This window comes from Aspergillus eucalypticola (assembly GCF_003184535.1).
Source record: "Aspergillus eucalypticola CBS 122712 chromosome Unknown BO83scaffold_7, whole genome shotgun sequence".
NCBI lineage: Eukaryota > Fungi > Ascomycota > Eurotiomycetes > Eurotiales > Aspergillaceae > Aspergillus > Aspergillus eucalypticola.
The window spans coordinates 483,411-504,003 of record NW_020290281.1 but is presented as its reverse complement, the minus strand read 5'-3'; the positions used below and the strand labels follow the sequence as shown (position 1 = coordinate 504,003).

The following is a 20,593-nucleotide window of genomic DNA, read 5'->3' as shown; positions in this document are numbered from 1 at the left end:
GGGAGGGTGGTGGACATCTACCATAACAGTCTAACCCTGTGGTCGAGGTCACCGATCCCCAAACATGTGGGATTCTCTCTCCAAACCGCCCGAGGGCCTCATTGGAGGTTACCAGGGTGGTAGCATGGCCATCAAGATTTTGATGGCAGTCTTCTGTGCAATTGCTCTGTACAATGCTGTCGAACTCGTCATTCTCATCTTCCTCACCTTCACTCGCTACAGCGGTCTCTATTTCTGGGCCATGTTGCTCTCCGCCGTGCTTGGCGTCATCCCCCAAGCAATTGGCTTTCTGCTGGAGTTCTTCGCCATTGGGCCCCTCTGGTTTGCAGTCACCTTCTCTACATTAGGTTTTTACTTTATGGTCCCAGGCCAATCCATTGTACTCTACTCTCGACTCCATTTGGTCGTACAGAGCCAAACGCTGTTGCGGCGGGTGCTGTACCTCATCATCTTCGATACAATCGTCCTATTGATCCCTACAACCGTTCTCACCTATTGTACGATTTATGTCGGCACCACGCCCGTTATTCGAGGTTTCAATGTGATGGAGCGCTTGCAGCTTGCTTGGTTTTGCGCACAGGAGATTCTCATCTCGATCATTTATATCGCCGAGACTCTGAAGCTGCTACGTTTGCGGCCCGAAAAGGACGCTGAAAGGCATAAGACCATGTATGAGCTGATAGCCATCAACCTGGTGATCATTCTCTTGGATGTCGCACTCCTGGTTCTAGAGTATGTGGGACTATACACACTCCAGACCACCTTGAAGGCTGCAGTCTACAGTGTGAAGCTGAAGCTAGAATTTGGCGTCCTGAGGAAACTGGTTTCGCTGGTCAATACCCGCCCGGCGGAGTCGAGCTCCTCGGATCAGGAGACCTACCCAACATTTGTTGATCCCAACCAGATCACGGGAGATGTGACACATGCTGCCCCCGCCTACAGTCGACGGCAGTCGCAGTACCCGTGGACAGCCATCTCCATGGACAGTCTTGCCCTATCCGATCGCCGAAGTCAGCATGTCACCTCGTCGGAAATAGAGCGACCTTCCTGACATTCGAATTCTCTCTGTGCTGCAAGACCTTGCCGCATGTATATACGAAGTCAAACTGTGATATATCTCACACCAGGGCTACACCGATACTGATATCGGGTTCTAGTCTTCCGAGAAAGACTTCTGCCCTGGTAAAGAGCTCGCCCCCCGAGCAGGTTTCCCGCGCATTATACAGCAAAATGCCCGGGATTCGGGAAAGTGGCTGCAGTGATGGCTGAGTTTGCCCACACGGCTGCCCGGACCGGAGTCTTTGTCACTCTGAGCCATGTATACGTCATGACCATTATTCCTGTATATACTATATCTGTATATAATCTGTACCATGCTACGATAGATGATCACTCTTCTGTATGTATACCTAATTCGGACGTAGGGGGGGGGGTGGGGGGTGACTGGGCGGGTCGAAATTTCCAAAGTTAGTAAGTTAGTAGATCGTTGCATGTCGCCATCGAGCCCGTCCACAGGGCCCTGAACAAGATCGGCCGAGACAGAAATCGGATGGTGGGTCGGAACTAGTCCGACGTCTCGGAAATCCGGAACTATCATCACCCGCAGCACTGGCCAGCAACCGGGCGATTCGAATTAGATAGCTCGGACCCGTGCATGAGATAGGTGCGGTACATCGGCAAGCTAGTGGCTATGGGCGTGGACCAGTCCGAGCCAGATGGAGTCCAGAGAGGAGCCCTTAATGAGGTATCATATAGTCTAGTCCCGGTAGCCGTCATGAGAAGCGGAGTCCCGTGGCTGGCCAGGGTCGTTTCCTGCGTAATAGATGACTCTTAATGTTCACTAGACAGCAGGCCGTATCCTGCTTTTTGGGAGTTTCTTATGCGGCCTGACGGTCAATCTGCGAGTCATGGAAGGCTCACACACTGAAGGATCGATAGATAGCCCAAGCCGACAGGGCCGATCATTGAATCGGACTGATAGGTAGGCAGTCTCCACTTGGCAGCTGCGACGGGGTTAACCTTACATGCAGCCAGATATTGTCTAAGAAAGAAAAGAAAGACTTTCGAAGGAAGAATCGTACCTGATTCCTGGAAGACGGGACGCGATGGTACGTGGCGCTGCCACTGCCAGTGCCACTAAAGTTTCCGACCAGGATCAATTCATTGTTTGTTGAAAGGTTGCTTGAAGCTACCCAATTATTAGGAAGATTGAGGCAGGGATGTACGAATATGACTAACTACCCTGTAACCCCCCGACGGATGGCGATGATGTCATCACTTGGTCAATTTCAATCTCTGGGACGAGAGTGTTCGTGGGTGGTTGCCTGAACGTTCATGTTCACTCTAAGTTATTATCCGGGTCGATAAGTTTGGGGAAGGTGTGGTGGGTGAACCCTGGCCACAATGCTGTGCCACACTTTCATACTTTCATCACAACTTACGTACCAGGCAGAAAGTTACTGTGAACATGAACGTGACTGACTAACCATCCAGGTACTGTGCTAAATCGATGAGGAAATGGAGAGATAAATTGGCCAAAAATGCCAGGAATAACCCTCATGGTACGTATGTGTGGAGTGGACGTGTGGGCTAGTCTGGAAACGGCACTTGTCACGGGATGTACAGGATTTTGATTGGCAGGAACACTACCCGATCGTGGTGAATCGCGGGCTGGACGGAATTCATCTTTTTTCCCAGTCGGGCGGGAAGGCCCTGTGGAGGGGTCATCTGTGCTGCTGATTGGCTTCTGCCAACTTCTGGCCACCAACGGCTGGCCGCTAAACCCGAAGAAGGCATCCGGGCCATCTGGGGAACGAAAGAGAGTCCGTCCTCAGGAAACTGATTCTTTTTCCTTCTCCTCTGACTTGCTCCATCTTGCTTGTTTCTTCGCTGGAACCCTCGCTAAGGGGGCGTTTGAATTCCCGAAATACCTTACCCTCTCGGTCGGTAACCGGTCTGCATCTGAATTGTTCGGGCAGTGCGACGAACTATATCACTTTCGCCTCTGTGACCATTCTATATAGTGGTAATATATTGCTCCTTACTATCAGCCCGCCTGCCACCACACCCCCTCCCCCCCGGGTCTCGACCTCCCCTCTTCACCTATTGTTAGTATGTGTTTGGTTCTTACCCTCCCCCATCTGGATGAGTGGTGGTTTACTATTAGCTACATTGTTTCAGCTTGCCAAGTCACCGCTAACCCTTCATCAGCATACTCCAGACTCCTCCCCCATATCCTCCGATTTGTCCTACCCCGCGTCACCTTGTGCGTCGAGTATTTCTTTGCGGCCCCGTTCCCCCATATCGAGCAGTTTCGCCCCGCTGGCTGCCTTGGGCAACCGACCGGGATTATTCCCCGCGGTCGAATTAGGAGGACAACATTTTACTCCGGTTAAACCACTTGCTTCGCATCGCCCAGGTCACCCCATAGTCACAACTTGCCAATGTCACGTTGAGCATACGTGGAGAGCAAACAATTTTCTACCGGGCCACTGCTCCTCCCCCCTAGTCCGAAAATGGATTCGAACAATCCCCCCACCTCGACAGGTCGGGGCACGGATCTCGACCCTCATGCTCCCGAAGTACCGCCGACATCTAACAAAGAAACAACTGTTCCAGATCAAGGCCACAATACCTCCATGGACGGTACGACTGTAGGCGGCACGGACCGAGTATACCCTATTCGGTCAATCATTTCCTTCAATCCCGTTTCTACAGACACTACTCAGCAAAGCATACCAAATGGAATCCGTTCTCCGCGAAGTGGTGCTCGCTCATACTCAATTATCGACGCCGATACTTGGGACCAATTGAGTTCACAATCTACTAGTTCGCCACATACCAATCCGTCTCCCAACGCGCCTGTTCATAGTCCTGAGTCGACCGGTCGGCTCTCGCAGCAGTCTTCTGATGTCTTCTCGCCGGCCTCGAGCGCTGCCGAGCGAGACGCTCCGCCGGACGAACGCTCCACGTACAGGAAAGTGGCGCCAGAAGAGGGCCATGCGAGCCTTGTTACTTCGCGGTTCCAGCACGTGGTCACGGCGGCGGGTCATGCTGTTATAACAGGCAATACACCCGATTCTTTTCGGGCCTGTGAAGACGAACCGATCCACATTCCGGGCGCCGTGCAAACCTTTGGCGTTATGCTCGTTTTGCGCGAGACATCTGAGGGTTCACTAGCGGTCCATGTAGCTAGTGAAAATTCTGAAGCTATTCTGGGTCACTCACCAAGCAGCCTTTTTGCGCTGGAGAGTTTCTCTGACCTCCTGCATGACGATCAGACCGACATCCTCCTCGATCACATTGACTTCATTAAAGACGATGGATACGACCCCGTTAGCGATGGCCCAGAGGTATTCATCCTTGCTGTCAAGGATCAATTTGGCCGGCCTCGACGCTTTTGGTGTGCCATTCATGTAAACCCTGCTCACCGGGATGTGCTCATCTGTGAGTTCGAATTGGAGGACGACCGCATTAACCCTCTCAACGTTGCTGGGCGCACAACACCTACATCCCCGACAGATACTCTGGGCTTTGAGCCAACACCGGATCAATTAGCAGGCAGCACTGTGAACATCAGCCAGCCGCTACGAGTGCTTCGCAATGCACGCAGAAGGAGGGGCGAGGCAGCTGCCATGGAGGTGTTCAGTATTGTTAGCCAGATTCAGGATCAGCTTGGTGACGCCCAGAACATGGACGCCTTGCTCAACATTACGATTGGCATAGTTAAAGAGTTGACGGGATTTCACCGCGTCATGATATATCAATTCGATAGCGAGGCCAATGGAGATGTGGTGGCAGAATTAGTTGACACGAGAATGACCAAGGACTTGTATAAGGGGTTACATTTCCCATCATCGGATATTCCGAAGCAAGCCCGCGACTTGTATCGTCTCAACAAAGTACGCATACTCTACGACCGTGAGCAGATGAGCTCACGGTTGGTGTGTCGAGGCATCGAGGATCTCAAGACACCTCTGGACATGACGCATGCCTACTTGCGTGCAATGTCGCCTATCCACATCAAGTACCTAGCGAACATGGGGGTCCGTGCGTCCATGTCGATCAGTATCAACAACACGCATGATCTTTGGGGTCTGATCTCCTGCCACTCATATGGAGACGCCGGCATGCGAGTCCCTTTCCCGATTCGGAAAATGTGTCGGTTGATCGGTGACACACTCTCTCGGAACATTGAGCGTCTCTCTTACGCATCACGTCTCCAGGCACGCAAGCTCCTAAACACCATACCTACGGATGCAAACCCCTCTGGTTACATAATTGCCTCATCGGATGATCTACTGAAGCTTTTTGATGCGGACTACGGCGCATTGTCTATCAGAGGGGAGACCAAGATCCTCGGAAAGTCAACCGAGTCACAGGAGATGCTGGCTCTGCTAGAGTTTCTCAAGATCCGCCAGCTCAATTCCGTCGTTGCATCGCATCATGTGAAGAAGGACTTTCCAGACTTGCGTTACCCGCCAGGCTTCAAGGAGATTTCGGGCATGTTGTACGTGCCTCTGTCGGCCGATGGCAAGGACTTTATCGTCTTCTTCCGCAAGGGCGAGCTGACGCAGATCAAATGGGGTGGCAATCCTTATACGAAACTTCTGCAAAATGGTCACCTCGAACCTCGCGCGAGTTTCCAGGTCTGGACTGAGACTGTCATGGACCGGGCTCGTGAATGGAGTGAATCGGAAGTAGAGACTGCAGCCGTTTTATGCCTGGTCTATGGCAAATTTATCAAAGTATGGAGACAACAGGAAGCTGCGCTGGAAGGTTCGCAGTTGACGAAGCTGCTTCTGGCTAACTCAGCCCACGAAGTCCGAACCCCGCTGAATGCCATTGTCAATTATCTAGAAATTGCTCTCGAAGGTGCCTTGGACACGGAGACTCGCGACAACCTTACCAAATCCTACTCCGCCTCGAAATCATTGATCTACGTCATCAACGACCTATTGGACCTGACCAACACCGAAAAGGGACACAATCTGATCAAAGATGAACCCTTCGATCTTCCGTTATGTTTCAAGGAAGCCACCGGCATGTTTTCCGGCGAGGCGCACCGGAAAGGGATTGAGTATACGGTCCACGCCCACCCCGGGCTTCCGAAGACCGTCGTGGGTGATGAACGGCGTGTTCGGCAGGCAATTTCAAATCTGATCTCAAATGCAATCCAGCATACATCTACGGGTGGCGTCACTGTCGAAATGTGGCGAGCCCCTGGCAATCCAGAGCCTGGGTTTGCAACCATACACATGACGGTGCTTGATACGGGGACCGGAATGTCGTCCGCTATACTGGAGACGATGTTCCAGGAATTGGAGCAGGTCTCCTCAGAGGACGACAGCTACTTTTTCGACCGAGATCCTAACAATCATTCGCAGCATACTGAGAGTGAACGCCAGAAAGGTGTCCTCGGGTTGGGGCTCGCTTTGGTGTCTCGCATTGTACGGAATACCCACGGTCAGCTCACAGTGCGGTCGGAGGAAGGCAAGGGTAGCCGCTTCCAGATTTCGCTTCAATTTGCTACACCAGAGGATACGGATTCTGACCAACCCGAAACCCCACAAACGTCAACGCAGGACGATAGTGCCATTCCTTTCGAGGCCAAGGAAGAGTTTGTCTTGGTCGACAGCAGCTCGTCTGCACCAAGTGATGGATGGCGACGCAGTGGTAGCTATCGTGGCGCGAATAGCCCGTCTGCAGACGAGCTGGACGCCAAACTGGTAGTTGAGGAATCTATTGATCGTACGAAAGACGAAGCTGCTGGTCTGCTTCCCTCTTCAGATCGCCGGAAACTCGTTACGCTGCCTTCCACCCCTGAAAGATTGGATGACGTCACACGTGCTTTGCAGCAGAACGTGCAGAATCTGTCCATATCCGACAAACCGGCAAGCACTACTGCAGGCCCTGCAGGACCCGCTCCAACGAGTGCTCCTGCAGACTCGGACACTAAAGCCCCGTCTGGCAAGTACCGCGTTCTCGTGGCCGAAGACGACCCTATCAATGGCAAGATTGTACAGAAGAGGCTCGGGAAGCTAGGCCACACTGTCCAACTGACAGTAAACGGTGAGGAGTGCGCAGCTGCATACCGAGCCGATTCTGCGCAATATGATGTCGTCTTGATGGATATCCAGGTAGGCCTTCCTTAGGTATTTGTTAGTATAGACATGCTAATGCAAGATAGATGCCGATTGTGGATGGTATCAAATCGACGGAAATGATCCGCCAGTTCGAAACCTCGTCCGATTCGACAGAGCTCTCATCGGTCGCAAACCTGAACAATCGAATCCCCATATTTGCAGTTTCAGCCTCTCTTTTGGAGAAGGACATGTCCTTATATGTTGATGCAGGCTTCGATGGCTGGGTCATGAAACCCATCAACTTCAACCGACTTAACATGCTTTTTGAAGGCCTTGAAACGGGAGATACAAGAAACGCTGCTACGTATCATCCAGGCTGCGACTGGGAACAAGGCGGCTGGTTCACGCCTATTCCCGAGAAGCAGTAGCACCACCATTTTGCCTCATCATCACCATCTTTCTATTCTCAAAATAGCGTATGTCCACACGGAATACGTTATCCATTTTTTGTCATGCATTTGAGCGCATGATTATTCACATCTACTTTACAACAGCACACAAAAGTCACGACCGCGACATGACGAAAGAAAATGAATGATCGGCATTCTACGTGTGTTCGACTTGATTGGAGCCTCGTCTTGTGAAAATTCTACATTTCTTTGTCCATGTATACCCCATTAGTTGATTTGTCTAGGCTCATCTTTGTGTTTTAAACTCATGGGATCTGAGTCCTTCATTTATCATGGCTTGGTTGGTTGGTCGGTTTATGCATTATGTTATGTTTAATGGTCTATGAGCACACGTACAGCCATATAGCAAGTTCGGTTATCTATTTTTACAAGGATTATTGTTTTCGTTCTACCTGCTTAGCTTTAGCGAGAATTTGCTGGTGTCTATCCCTTTTGTATACTACATATCACGTGTGATATTATGATGAATGGTCAACACAGCTACGCGTGGTATAACTCTCAACTCAGTGGAAAGTATTGGTATGTAGAATGTAAAATGTATGCGTGTGCTTGAGGGGACCAGTTCAACGTTTCATACGAGACCACTTGATAAATCAAATATATCTAGTCACAACCCAAGATGTAATAAAATCACAAACAAAACCCCATACCAATATCCAAAAAAAAAAAAATATTATACAAAATCATCACCACCAACAATCCCACCCATTTATACAACCGACGTCCGCCGACTAACACCAGCACCAGCACTACCCTCTAAATCCACCACCTCCTGCACCAAATGATCCGCCGAATGAGCCATCGGCGGCTCCGCCACAGACACCACCGTATCAACAGATCCCATCCTGCTCCTATACCGCCACTCCTTTTCCCTTCCCCAAGTACCCCCGGGACTTCCTTCCCCTTCACTACCACCACCACCATCTTTACCCTCACCAATACTACTCCCCAACCCCCCAGACATCATCGCCACAGAACCCCTCTGCGTAATAAGCGGCTGTGTACTGCCCCTCCTCGACTGACTCGCACACCCAGTAACCGAATAAATACTATTCTGCTGATGATGATAGTGAAGAGAAGTATTCTTCGCAACAAACCCCACAAGCCTCCCCACCGCGACACCCTCAACCAGCACCTTCGTACTAACCACGAAGGGGAAAAAAGCCATTGCCGCAGCGGTGTGAACCACATACACGGCCGTGATGTTGGCTATGTTGAGGATGAGCGAGATGCAGCCGGCCATTAGGAGGGTATACAGTAACTGTCTCCCGTTCCCGTTCCCATATCCTCCCGTATAGGATTGATATTGGTACTGGTGAACAACAACCGGCCGGAGATACCTCACCACACCCCAGGCATAACACCCCAGGAGAAGTATCTCTCTCCCGCAATAAGCCGTCACCGAGATGCGCTCGAGGATAGTAACGGCACGCGACCAGTGGCCATTCTTGTATAGGGTGGCTGCAGCGGGGGCGACGATAACGTGGGGGAGTTGGAAGAGGAGGATGGATGCCACGATGCCGTAGAGGATGATCCGTTGGGTTTTCAGTTGGAAGTAGGCGGCGGAGGGTTTTTGGTGGATTGTTATTAGGGGGAGGGAGAAGTAGAGGAGGAGGGTGTTGGATATGCTGGAGGTGGTGGTGGCCAGGACGAGGAGGATGGCGGAGGTTATTCGGACGGCGGGGTTGTTGGGGGGGAGGTTGAAGAGGAGGAGGATGGTGAAGGTAGTGGAGAGGAGGGTTGTTGTTGTTGTTGTTGTTGTTGTTGTTGTTGTTGTTGTTGTTGTTGTTGTTATTATTGTGGTAAGGAGGGTGGTTGTGGTTGGTGCTTTTAGGGGGTTTGGGGGGAAGAAGGAGAGGTCGAAGATGAGGTAGTACAGGAGGAGACAGGTGAAGATGGAGATGGAGAGGAGGGATATTGCTGTATAGATGTCGGGTTGGGGGAGGGTGGAGGCGGAGGGTTCTGTTGTGGTGGTGGTGGTGGTGTTCATGGTGGTGGTAGTTGGGTCATTATCTGATTTGGGGATGGGGGATTGGGTGCCATGAAGACCTTGTTGGTTTATATGATATAGGGTTGATATGAGGGCTATGCTATGGGTATGAGTACAACAAAGACTCAACTAGAATGTGTGTATCTCAACTGCTGAAGTTGAAGTCCTATATCCGAACCAAATGTGGATGTAGGAGAAAACATCTCCGGGGGCTGCATAGACCTAACCCTCAATCAACCGCAGATAAGGTTTCTGATATGTTCATCCTTGGATCCGTGGTTGAGAGCGGCACCTGCAAGGGTCTGGAGCCGTCCGTTGCGGAGCTGCGAAGCTACGAACAAAGCAACAATTCTCGAGGCCCACGGGAAATCGTCATGTTGGTTTGTAGTGACAGATGGGGGGACAGATTGGGGGGGCATTTCATCCACTTGATGATCAGTTGGTCGCGAGGTCGGATATTCTGGTCTGGAAATGTGAGCCGATGTAGTAGTCATCTATGTAATTATGGAGTGAGTCAGGTTGTTTGTATAATGCTCTGTTGGACTACTACTAACTTGAGACGATTCTCTCCGGGAGACATTATAATCTATAGAGCTATTTGATGCATTATGGTTGACCTATGCGACGGAGTCTTGGGATACGCACAGACAACTGTGAAGACAGGTCCATCTCCTGTTGAGCAACGAGGAGATGTCCGGGGACTCGGATCCGGAGCCAGACAGGCAAGCTATGGCCCTCGGATGGGTTTGGCCGCTAGATAAGGTTTTATTGTGGGCCGGCTGTCATTTGTCAAGGACAACTCTAATATATTTGCTATTGACTGGTGCTTGGCAAAACAGATGGTGTGGCATCTACTGCATTGTGATGATCTTTACGGGGACAGTTATGAGAACTACATGTCATTGCATGGCAGAAGATTGACTTCATTGTTTGTATATCAACATGAGTAACCCGAAATCCCTCGCATTACCTCCCCAATAAACCTAGACTTTGACACTCTCTGACCAATATGACCCAAAATCTAGCCCCTCCCACCATTTATCCTAAGGGGCATTCCACTGTAGCGATAGCGTCTAGACAGTGCACTTGACAGTGGCAGCACTCAGGTCCACCGGCTGCGCAGCACTCGGATTTCCGTCCAGATCCACATAGGTGTTCCGGGAGTTCAGGGTACCCAGAACCGATCCGTAGTTCGTGATCACGCAGTTGGTGTTCGCCTGGAAGTTGGTCAATTGCGCCGACGAGGCCTTGACCACACCACCAGAGCCGACTCCGGTGTTTCCGTACAGAGCCGAGATGCTCTGCACACTGCCGTCGGCGGGGACGGCGGCGCTGCCCTGTGCACCAGTCTGGTCGTTGGCCAGGGCGATGGTCACAACGGGAATGATAGGGCCCGCAGAGACGGAGGTAGCCAGGAGGGCAATGAGGACGGTACTGATCGACTTCATCTTGAGGTGAGGAGGAGGTGGTTGATTGAAGGGGAAATTAGATGGTTAATTGATGATGATGGTCAAGAGACAAGTTGGGATGGAATGCTGTTTTGTTGCTGGAATAGTCCTTGAATGTCGAGGGAAAAGGCCTACTTTATACCTTTCCCTTTCGCTCCTTGTACTGAAGGCCATATATACTATATTTTGTCGAGGTTGTCATGCGGTCTCTGGCTCTTCGTATCTGTCTCACTTCCTGCCGGGTCGTGGACACCCTGCCACGGCTTCAGGCGTTCCATGACTTTAGTTGACGTCGATTGGATTCACGACCTCTCGCCTACAGCTGAGTGTAGACTAATTTGAACCGACGTCATGAGACAGGGATCTCTGAATGGACTTTCCGGCACCGCCGAGAGTCGAATACAAGACATCTCAATGGTTGATTGCTAAATCGGGACCGATATTTATGACATCTCACGGTGGGCACGTGAGGGTGAGATGCAGGTCTCAAACCTTCAGCATCGAGTCGATGCGACGGCGAGTCGGAGATCTTTCACTCTCCAATCGTAGAAATGGTGCGGTGGAGAGCTCGTGTTGTTGCGTGAATACGAGAAGTCCATATCGACGAACATTGCAGGCCGCACTCGATACCGGTGATGCTCCCTACATAGTGGCATGTTTTATTGCGATTAAGTATCGTGTTCATAATGTACGATGCTCATAATGTTCATTAGCAATGGCAGATCAAATGATTTGCCAGACCAGGGAAGTGGAATAATTAAGGCGGAGTTCAGGAATACGAGCTGGTGCCGTAAGGCAATGCCAAATAAAGACGACGGGAAGGACGATATACTTTCCCCAATGTAACATCCCTGCGACATCGCTCACTTCCCCGGACATCCCAGCAATTCTTGCGATGAGGATCGACGCCGATCCTAAACATGCGTCATCTTGGATCTTCAGTTCGGATGACTCGGAGGCATCGGTGTTACCCGGGCGTAGAACTGGGTTGTAACGATGAACGAACGCCAGGATGTAGATGACCCTTGCATGATATGAAATTGTCTACCAATTCACTGCGACAACTCTGAACGACTAAACTCGCCCTCTGAAACGATGACCGACTTCAGTTTTGTGGAGAGAACTTGTAGTCAGGATTTTAGGCTGCTTTGTCGGACGATTTGGGCGTGCTTACGGGCATTGGAGGCTTGGCAGGTCTACATATAGCCAAGAATCAGGCCCAGAAGATGAAGGCTGCGAAGGTGCACTGGCAGCAGCCCTGCGGCAGCATGCGAGCCACCTGGGGCTGTGTCCTATGCGAGCCCTTGAGCTAGACGATGTGTCTATGCAGAAAGCCTTATCCGACATTGCCTTGTGTGACTAGATGACTGCGGCTTCGACGATGGGATGATGATGACTGCGGTCATTACCAGAGTTGCTAGAAGCTACAAGGGCTACCATGGCGCTTCTTGGGAGCCGGGCTTATGATATCGACGAGAAGTGAAGGGGTTCAGGGTTACGCGAGGCCTGGTAGATAACTACCAGCCTGCCGGTGATGCACTAGAGGGTAGTTTGAAGATCTTCCGATCAGAGAGTGGCGAGCTTGACGGAATGTTGGCAGACAGGGAGACGTCCGAAGACCCTTGCTTGGATGCACCGCAGGTGCAATCCACACGCTATGTCGCGGAACAGAAACGGGGACAATCCCGTCATGGAGTGATTAGCTGCATTCGTTTTGCAGGCAAAACTATAAGGCTTGCAAAAGGTTTGCGGAAACGCTAGGCCGTGTTTCGTCACGAGACCGAGACCTTTCTATATAGCTGACTTCAGTCTGGCTTCGAAGGGATTCATTACTGTGTCCGTAAGAAGTTGGGAATTCTTTACTCAAGTGTAATGTGGAGCAGAGACCAGCTGAGTTCTAAAACAAGCAATGAGACCTGCGAGTCACGCGGGCAGCGTGACTGGATGACCAAGCGGAAGCTGTTGATGTCCCTGGGCAGGTATGAGAGCTATTGCGCTCATACCAAAAATCCCACAGTATGTATCATTCCCCCAGGTTGGCCTGGATTACTATTGAAATTGATGTTGTCCAGCTAGATGCGGAGACTATCATAACGGCGATGGAGAGATCATCGTGTCGGAGCCCGATTTGGCAATGTAGCGGGACCACTGCTGAAATTGTGTGGTTGGAAACTTATCCTGAAGAGAAAGGATCACAGTAGCGAAGTTGAACCAGCGGGGTATAGTAATAGCGGTGAGTGGAAGAGACGGAGAGGAGAAGAAAGACAGTGGGAAGAAGAAGAAGGGAAGATGGAGAGAAAATGTATGAAAGAAGTTGGTCTGTGCGCGGGAGCTGCTGACGTTGACGTCGATGGAGCGAGTCTCACTTTCTGCCTGCATCCACTCGCTCTTCCTCTTCACGCCTTCCTCTCCGCCTCTCTTTTCCTTCCCTTCTCTCTCTTTCTCTTCTCTCCATTCCACCCTGGTCTTTCTTTCAAGCTTCCTATTGTTCAGTTACCATGTCCTTCTCCTAGTGCGACCTGTATTATTCGATTAGATTACTCCCCGATACACTCCCTAGACAGATAGCCCGTCATGGTGTCCCTGTGGCCCTTCAGGGTAAGTCCAGTCCCCATCCACCGCCAGTCTCCAGTCCACCAATTTACCATTCCCTCATTCTCAGGCCGAGGACACCTCTCCAGCATCCTTCGAAAAAGCCCTCGCTGCCCTCTCCGCCAAGATCACCCGAGCCACCACCCGTCTCGACCTTCACCGTCAACATGCCCGCCGCTTCAAAGCTCTCTGGACTCTCTACACCACCTTCGCCTACCTCCTCTACTCTATTATCATTGCTCTAGTCCTCGGGTGGCAGAATTGGGGAATAACAGAATACGGCGCGATCATCGGTGGCCCAATCCTGTACGTTCATAATCCCCCCTGATCTACTCCCTCACTGCGACCTGCCACCCCCCACCCCACCCCTATTGCGGAGCGTCACACCTGCATCACTGCTCCTAACCACCATTCTCGTACAGGATCTATCTCATCCGCACCATATCCACCCGCTACTATGACTACCGCATCTCCAAAACCCAGGCTTACCTCGACGATCTCCACAAACAACGCGAGAAAACCATCGAGGACCTGAAGACCGCCACGCGCTGGAACTCGACCCAACAACTGCTAGAAAAGTACGGCGGGGAATCGCCCAAACCCGCGCGCTCAAACTCGGTCAAGTCTGGCGACGCCAAGCGAAACAAGTCCGAGGGAGCGAAGCGCAGGCAACCATCTCAGCAGCAGCAGCAGCAGCAGCAAGTCCAGCGCACCGGTATCCCCCCGCCCCCGACAGCGAATATCCGACGACCAGCACCGCAGCAATTCCCTCCTTCTCCCCAGCCGCCTGCCACCCCGCCAGTCGCATTCCAGCACTACCAGCAGTCTCCGCAAAATTTCCCAGGCCAACAACAACCACAGCAGCAGAGATCGCCAAACATGAACATGGGCCTCGAAGAGCCCGGATTCGCTCCAAACGCATTCTCCAGTACGCCCCCACAATATGTGGAGCAGTCTCACTGGTACGACCGCCTGCTGGACGTATTGCTAGGTGAAGATGAAACCCAGCCCAAGAACCGGCTCGCGTTGATCTGCTCCACCTGTCGGATTGTCAACGGTCAGGCGCCCCCGGGTATCAAGACACTTGAAGAACTAGGCCGCTGGAGATGCGGCAACTGTGGCGCATGGAACGGCGAGGAAAGCGAGGCGAAGAAGGTCCTGGCGGGCATCCGCAAGGAACAGCAGCAGTCGTCCAATATCTCCAGTGGCAGCGTTGATGGCACAGAGACCCGCTCGTCCGTGGGAGGAGATGTAACGGATGACGGCGTCATGGTGGCTGCTACTGGTAGCGAAGATGATCAGCTCGAGTCGCACAGCGAGGGAGCTGAGACGTCAGAGGAACAGGCAGAGCAGTCGGCGGAGAGTGAGAATGAGGTTGAGGAAGAGCCCGAACCACAACCCAGTAAGAGGGTAACGCGATCTCGGGCGAAGGGTGGAAGAAGGAAGGGTTGAAGATATGCCACTAAGGCTGTTCTGTATTGTAGTTAGTTTATTCGTGTGGCATTATTATCAATACCAGGTCATGTTATCCAGACTAATATTTAAAGTAGAACTAGAGCCAGTAGTGTATGTCATTCTCATATCCAAAAGATCGCTCAACTACAAACACCAACCCTAACTCCAAATAACCCAACATCCCCATCAACCCGATACTAATCACAAACTACACCCCCTCCCCACAAGAATCTCCACTGCCCTCTCCGCCGCCGTAATCTCCGCCTCCTCACTAGTCAAACACCCCTCCACAAGAACAGCCACGCCCTCCACGCCCGCCATCGTCACCGTACACCGATACGTCGCCCCATCATCCTCCCCACTAGCACCAGCAGTACCATCCCCATTCACCACCCTCACCACCTCGAACCTAATCTCCCCCTTCGCCATCTGCTGCGCGATATTCCTCGGATGCATGACATCCACCTCATCCTTCAGAATCCTCCTCAAATACGACAACAGCCCCAACCGTTCCAGAAACTTCTCACACTCAGCCAGATTCCCATGCGAATCGATGAATATAGCACCCAGAATACTCTCGATGATATCGGAGAAGAATTTATCTGCATTGAGCTGGGAGAGATATTTCCAGGGGTAGGAAAAGGAGTGTTGCAGGTCGTTAATGATGGATTTGCGGAGCGAGGCGTGGCGGGATAAGGCTGCGTCTCGGGCTGTTTGGAGATGGACGCCCTGGTAGCGCATGAAACGCCAGAGTTCGAGTTTGTGGTCTGTGGAGGAGGGGTTGAGGGAGACGGTTCCCGAGGGGGTAATTTGTACGGTGGAGCGTTTTTCAGTGAGGGCGAATTCCATGCAGAAGAAGGCGAGGAGGTTGGCGTTGACCACGGCGTGTTTGATCTTGGTCATTTGGCCTTGCGGGATTTCGTGGGGGTGGGAGAGGAGGGTCGATATGATGGCCATGTCGAGGACGGCGTCGCCGAGGAATTCGAGCCGTTGGTAGGATTGTGTGGTGGTGTCGAATTGACAGGATGGGTGGGTGAGGGATTCGACGAGGAGGAATTTGTGAGTGAAGGTGTAGCCGATGTGCGTCATTAGGTGGTCGTCGTTTAGGGTGTGGTTGGTGATGCCTTCTGGAGTTGGGGCTGTGGTGGTGGTGGTGCGGTCGATATGCTCGAGGTTCACTTCGGGGAGGAAGCGGTGGATGCAGGCGTGGGCGGCGGCGAAGCCGCCGTCGATGTAGGAGGCTCCGATTAGGGCTTCGACTACGTCGGCGAGGACTTTGGTGGACATTGTTCGTTGCTTGGGGGTGAGGTTGACCTTTTCGGAGATGAGGGGGGCGTTCCATTTGCGGGGAGTGAACATCTTGTTCATGATGAAGGCGTCGAGGCCGGCGTCGAGAGCGGCTCGGGCGAGACGCGAGTTCTGGACGATCTCGTCTCGTCCTTCGGAGAGGTAGCCTTCGTGCCAGTTGGGGTGCTGGAAGAAGAGTTGGCATGAGACGGTGAATTTGAGGACTGAGTCGCCGAAGAACTCGTATCGCTGGTAGTTGGTGAGTGATTGCGCGCTGGGCGCGGTGATGGCTGTGATGACATGACGAATGCTGGAGAATTCGAGATCGCGGAGAATGGTCTCGCATAATCTAGTCGCAACCAATGTGGCTTCTAGTCTATCCAGTATAACTGATATGAAGCGGCCGAAGATGGTTTCGGCATAGGGAAGTTTGTCTATGGTACAGTTTTCCGCAAGAATAAGACGGGTCTTTGAGGAGATATCAGGGGTTTCAGTATCAAGTTGCTTAGCAGCTAATGTTTGCCGATGCAAAAGGTTTCGTCGCTTTGGGACGGCGTCACATTCGAGCTCGACTATGGGTGTGTCATCCTGTCCAGATACAACCCACCGTTTGAATACCATAGGCTCATTGTATCGTAGGCGGTCCCGCACAATGCCCATTATCATAGGAAAGTCCTTGCGAGAGTAGACCTCTAAAGCAGGCTCGTACCCGACGTGCTTCTTGAGCCATTCTGCTAACTCAAGGTCGGGAAGGTCGGGCCCAAACAGAGTCACAAAGTCTTGTTCGGGCCTCAGCTGTCTAGAGCTTGCAGCCTGGAGGTATAGTGCTGTTGCCAGTCTCATATTCTCAATGCTGTCAGCGGCGATCCCTTCCATTCGCTTCGTTTTGTTGAACGCTAACGTATAGGTTGTCTCGCTGTCCCAGAATAAGGTCATCGGTTCAACCGGCGGTAGAGTTGTCGGACTGGTTAACCTGATACACATGTGTGAGTCCCCGTTGTGCCTTATGGCAATTTGCGTTTGGTGGACATCAGGGGATGACCAGGAACAAGCCCAGTCGACCCATGGATCGTACTGTTCCGATACTTCCACAAGGGCCGGCAGGTTCGTATGATCGGTCTCTTTAAGCTCTAAATTCCTCTTGAATGGAAGTAGATGATCGCTCAGAAGACCAAACTCGTAGAGACGTTTATAGGCCTGAAAGGCTGCTTCTTTCCGAGCTGCTCGCTCGGTCTGCCACCATCGCTGGCCCTGAGTACGGCGGACTCCGGGATGGACGCAGGACGGCAATGTGACAGTACCTCTCAATAGATCTGCATCATCTTTCTCGTATGAAAATTCAGGTTCGTTGCTCGCATACGGTTGGCGCGGCAGGACTGCGCAGAAATGGTTGAGGTGTGCAACAGCGGTGTCTGCCGTCAAGACAGCACTGGAAGATATCAGCATCAGTACACAATTTGAGAGTGCTGTGCGGAGCCATACCCAGTAGATGGCACCTCAAGCCTTTCCACCACTTCTTCGTTGATAGCCTCCAGGGCCCAAGCCTCGCGCAGTCGCCTTTCGTCATCCTCATACGCTTCGATCATGGCCTGTTCCAGGTCCTCCCACTTGCTCAGTGCAGAAGATTCATCATCTGTAGAGAACATGATGGCATAAGTGGATTGCCTGTGCCGCGCGCGCCCTCGTCTCTGCACGAACGATTTCAAGTTCGGCGGCTTATCATAGCAGACTACCACGCTGCAAGCGCTAATGTCAATGCCCTCCTCCAATACGTCCGTCGCAACAATCAGGTTCTTCTGACCGGTCCGGAACTCGCTCAGTGTATCACGCTGCATACGGGCGTCGAGGAGCTCACCCAGAACGTCTTTGCTACCTCCGCCGGACCAGCCGACGAAGGAGGCGCATCGAAAACGATGCTTGGTCACAGGATGAATAGACAGTAGCTTTTCCATTACACTCACTGTAGCCCTCTGTTTAGCAAATACTAGACCGGAGAAGTTGGGCTCTCCCTTTGTATCCAAGAATTCCAGCAGGGATCGGAATTTCGGTGAAATAGGTATTCTATCCGGGTCGGAAGGAGTGAGGTCAATATTCGGGGTGGGTAGCTTCGAGACGATATCTAAAAGATATGCCTTTTCCTCATCGGTCCAGCCCATGCTATCCACCGAATTATCGGCTCCCGCCTTGAGCTGCTCGACAGAAGCATATATGAAGTAGTCGGCAGCCCACTCCCCAAGCTCTTCAAAAATGTGCAGGCTTCTAGTTGCAAATCTCTTCAGCTGATCGTTACAATAAGTCTTCCCGGACTCGAGGACTTTCTGTAACGCCCTCCCGTCAAGAGGGCTCTTTCTCAACTTCTTGATGTACGGATCATCCTCGAGTCTCATAGACGTCCAGGCGTTCACAAGAGCTTTCAAAGTCCTGCTTCCAGCCTGTAGGTCATCGAGCAGCACCGGGGTGAACAATATCTGCTGCAAATGTGGCCGATGGGTATGCGTCATAAGCTCTGACCGATGAGTCCGTGGTGTCTTGCACACAGCATCAAGATTTGACTCAATCTTCCTGATCTGGTCAGCCCTACCCTGCCCTGCCCTGCCCTGCACGCCAAAACTACACTCACAGTAGCTCCTGTTTATTTGATCTCACCACGGGACTAGCCGTGAGGCCGAGAATCTTGGGCACAGCTTCCGCGCCATACCTTTCCAGCGCAGGATGATAAAAGTCCTGCATAATCTTATTTGCAGGGTGGCGTCGCATGCAATGATGGGCTGCCAATGAAACGGCATAAGCAATTCTCATCTCACAAACACATGTATACCCACCGACACACACACACAGCCCCCTACATCATATAACCTCCGGATTTAGGGCATCGCGTTACTATACCTTCATCAAAAATTATCAGACCCAGCTGGGTGATCTTGACGAACCCATGGCTCATCGCATCGGCAAGAACCGCATGCGTGGATACCACCACTTGCATCTCCTTCAGGATCGCATCCCAGATGGGTTGCTCAGTCCAGAGCTCGACCTTATCTAGACTGGTGAGGGTCCGGGCACGGACGGCGGGGATATTGTCGGAGATGAATTTGAATTGTTGCAGACATAGAGCGACAGTGGGTGTTAAGAACCAGATTAACTGGAGCAACGCATGATAAGTCAATGACTTATGAGCCAAGATAACTTCACATCCTTCTTTATTTTTTTCACATCCTATTTTAATTTAAATTTTTTATTTTTCTCACCTTGTGCGGATTACTCTCCAGCTCCTTCATGATTCGCAGCAGAGCGCTGCAGTGAAACCGTCAACTTCAAATATAAAGTTCCACTGTGGAGAAACAAACATACATGTGAGTTTTCCCACTGCCAGTTCCCATCTACAATATCATATTATTAGCCTGAACCCTTCCGGGTAGAGTAAATATGGCATACCGTGACAATGATATTCTCCTTCAAACTCGCCTCAAACATCTCCACCTGGTAGCTGCGCGGGCGGTATGCGGGCGCATCTTCGCCGGCGGGAAGTAAAGTCGCAGCAGCAGTCATTTTGCTGTCATCGGGGTATCACTGGGAAGAAAAGCAAACTGGGGCAGAAACAACGATAGAGACAAATGCTGGTGGAAAAGAGGCCCCAGCAGGAGGGTAAAACGATAAAGAGAGAAAGGAGAAAGAGACGCTGAGAATATCAAAACAAATAACTCATCTCAAATGAACTAATATTTGGTTCCAGGAGGCGTCAGAGTGGAGGGGAGAGAGAAACTAGAGAGACTCAACTAAAGTAGGGGTGGGGTAAACAAACTGGACAAACTTGGTTGGTTTGGCTGGCCCTGGCGGGGTTGGCCTTATGCAGCTACTAGTAGTACTATCAATAGATTCATTCGCTAATCACAGTGGTATTTATTCTGGGGTTGGGTTTGGAGATAACGCTCCCACTGTGGATTGGTTCGTGGTTTAATTTGGGAAGCCGAAAGCTTGGTTGGATACTGGTTGGTTGGTTTGTTGGATCGGGCTGCTAGAATTGAGAGTCAAATCGTGAATGGATAGTCTACAGAACTATAGAAGTAGTACTTATTGCATCCCCCAATTTCGGAATAGATTGATATTCGGTTCTGTCTTGAACTGTCACATAACCAGGAGAAGGAGGGCAGCATCTTCAGAGCAGACACAGATAGATTACTATGAGCAAGTCGAGCAGTCTGTTTTCCTGAACCCTCTGGTAGGAAAGGGCCCTCTCTAACAAACATCGTATGCAAGTGTTGAAACGGG

General features: G+C 51.5%; 6 protein-coding genes across 6 annotated transcripts; 3 read left to right on the top strand and 3 right to left on the bottom strand.

Annotated features, from left to right (window-relative positions):
• Nucleotides 1-64: 64 nt before the first annotated feature.
• Nucleotides 65-1,388, top strand: BO83DRAFT_406822 (uncharacterized protein; the record flags this gene model as incomplete). The annotated part of the gene is made up of 2 exons (XM_025533900.1): nucleotides 65-1,010; nucleotides 1,158-1,388. 2 exons carry the CDS (start codon nucleotides 65-67, stop codon nucleotides 1,184-1,186), a joined length of 975 nt encoding a protein of 324 aa, XP_025390116.1. The 3' UTR covers nucleotides 1,187-1,388.
• Nucleotides 1,389-3,076: 1,688 nt separating this feature from the next.
• fphA (putative sensor histidine kinase/response regulator) lies at nucleotides 3,077-7,971 on the top strand. Its single transcript, XM_025530808.1, has 3 exons — nucleotides 3,077-3,111; nucleotides 3,211-7,139; nucleotides 7,190-7,971. The coding sequence occupies exons 2-3, from the start codon at nucleotides 3,516-3,518 to the stop codon at nucleotides 7,511-7,513; spliced, it is 3,948 nt and encodes a 1,315-aa protein (XP_025390115.1). The 5' UTR covers nucleotides 3,077-3,111; nucleotides 3,211-3,515; the 3' UTR covers nucleotides 7,514-7,971.
• Nucleotides 7,972-8,264: 293 nt separating this feature from the next.
• BO83DRAFT_461675 (uncharacterized protein) lies at nucleotides 8,265-9,545 on the bottom strand (the record flags this gene model as incomplete). Its single annotated transcript, XM_025537267.1, has 1 exon — nucleotides 8,265-9,545. The coding sequence occupies one exon, from the start codon at nucleotides 9,543-9,545 to the stop codon at nucleotides 8,265-8,267; it is 1,281 nt and encodes a 426-aa protein (XP_025390114.1).
• A 905-nt stretch (nucleotides 9,546-10,450) lies between these two features.
• BO83DRAFT_376752 (uncharacterized protein) lies at nucleotides 10,451-11,448 on the bottom strand. The gene has a single exon (XM_025530807.1). It carries the CDS (start codon nucleotides 10,991-10,993, stop codon nucleotides 10,619-10,621), a length of 375 nt encoding a protein of 124 aa, XP_025390113.1. The 5' UTR covers nucleotides 10,994-11,448; the 3' UTR covers nucleotides 10,451-10,618.
• Nucleotides 11,449-13,382: 1,934 nt separating this feature from the next.
• BO83DRAFT_376748 (uncharacterized protein) lies at nucleotides 13,383-15,118 on the top strand. The gene is made up of 3 exons (XM_025530806.1): nucleotides 13,383-13,591; nucleotides 13,656-13,891; nucleotides 14,008-15,118. The coding sequence occupies exons 1-3, from the start codon at nucleotides 13,568-13,570 to the stop codon at nucleotides 15,035-15,037; spliced, it is 1,290 nt and encodes a 429-aa protein (XP_025390112.1). The 5' UTR covers nucleotides 13,383-13,567; the 3' UTR covers nucleotides 15,038-15,118.
• A 123-nt stretch (nucleotides 15,119-15,241) lies between these two features.
• Nucleotides 15,242-20,057, bottom strand: BO83DRAFT_406819 (putative RNA helicase/RNAse III; the record flags this gene model as incomplete). Its single annotated transcript, XM_025533899.1, has 8 exons — nucleotides 19,760-20,057; nucleotides 19,676-19,704; nucleotides 19,573-19,618; nucleotides 19,214-19,466; nucleotides 18,948-19,095; nucleotides 17,810-18,889; nucleotides 17,594-17,756; nucleotides 15,242-17,572 (listed from the first exon to the last, which is right to left on the bottom strand). Exons 1-8 carry the CDS (start codon nucleotides 19,871-19,873, stop codon nucleotides 15,242-15,244), a joined length of 4,164 nt encoding a protein of 1,387 aa, XP_025390111.1. The 5' UTR covers nucleotides 19,874-20,057.
• Between the last annotated feature and the right edge of the window lie 536 nt (nucleotides 20,058-20,593).

What these genes read in the sequence shown, in the direction of transcription:
- BO83DRAFT_376748 (XM_025530806.1), top strand. Translation starts at nt 13,568, where the DNA reads ATGGTGTCCCTGTGGCCCTTCAGG. An exon ending in TGTCCCTGTGGCCCTTCAGG is followed by an intron (nt 13,592 to 13,655) that starts GTAAGTCCAGTC and finishes CCTCATTCTCAG; the next exon opens with GCCGAGGACACCTCTCCAGC. An exon ending in ATCATCGGTGGCCCAATCCT is followed by an intron (nt 13,892 to 14,007) that starts GTACGTTCATAA and finishes ATTCTCGTACAG; the next exon opens with GATCTATCTCATCCGCACCA.
- BO83DRAFT_376752 (XM_025530807.1), bottom strand. Translation starts at nt 10,993, where the DNA reads ATGAAGTCGATCAGTACCGTCCTCATTGCCCTCCTGGCTACCTCCGTC.
- fphA (XM_025530808.1), top strand. Translation starts at nt 3,516, where the DNA reads ATGGATTCGAACAATCCCCCCACCTCGACAGGTCGGGGCACGGATCTC. An exon ending in TCGTCTTGATGGATATCCAG is followed by an intron (nt 7,140 to 7,189) that starts GTAGGCCTTCCT and finishes AATGCAAGATAG; the next exon opens with ATGCCGATTGTGGATGGTAT.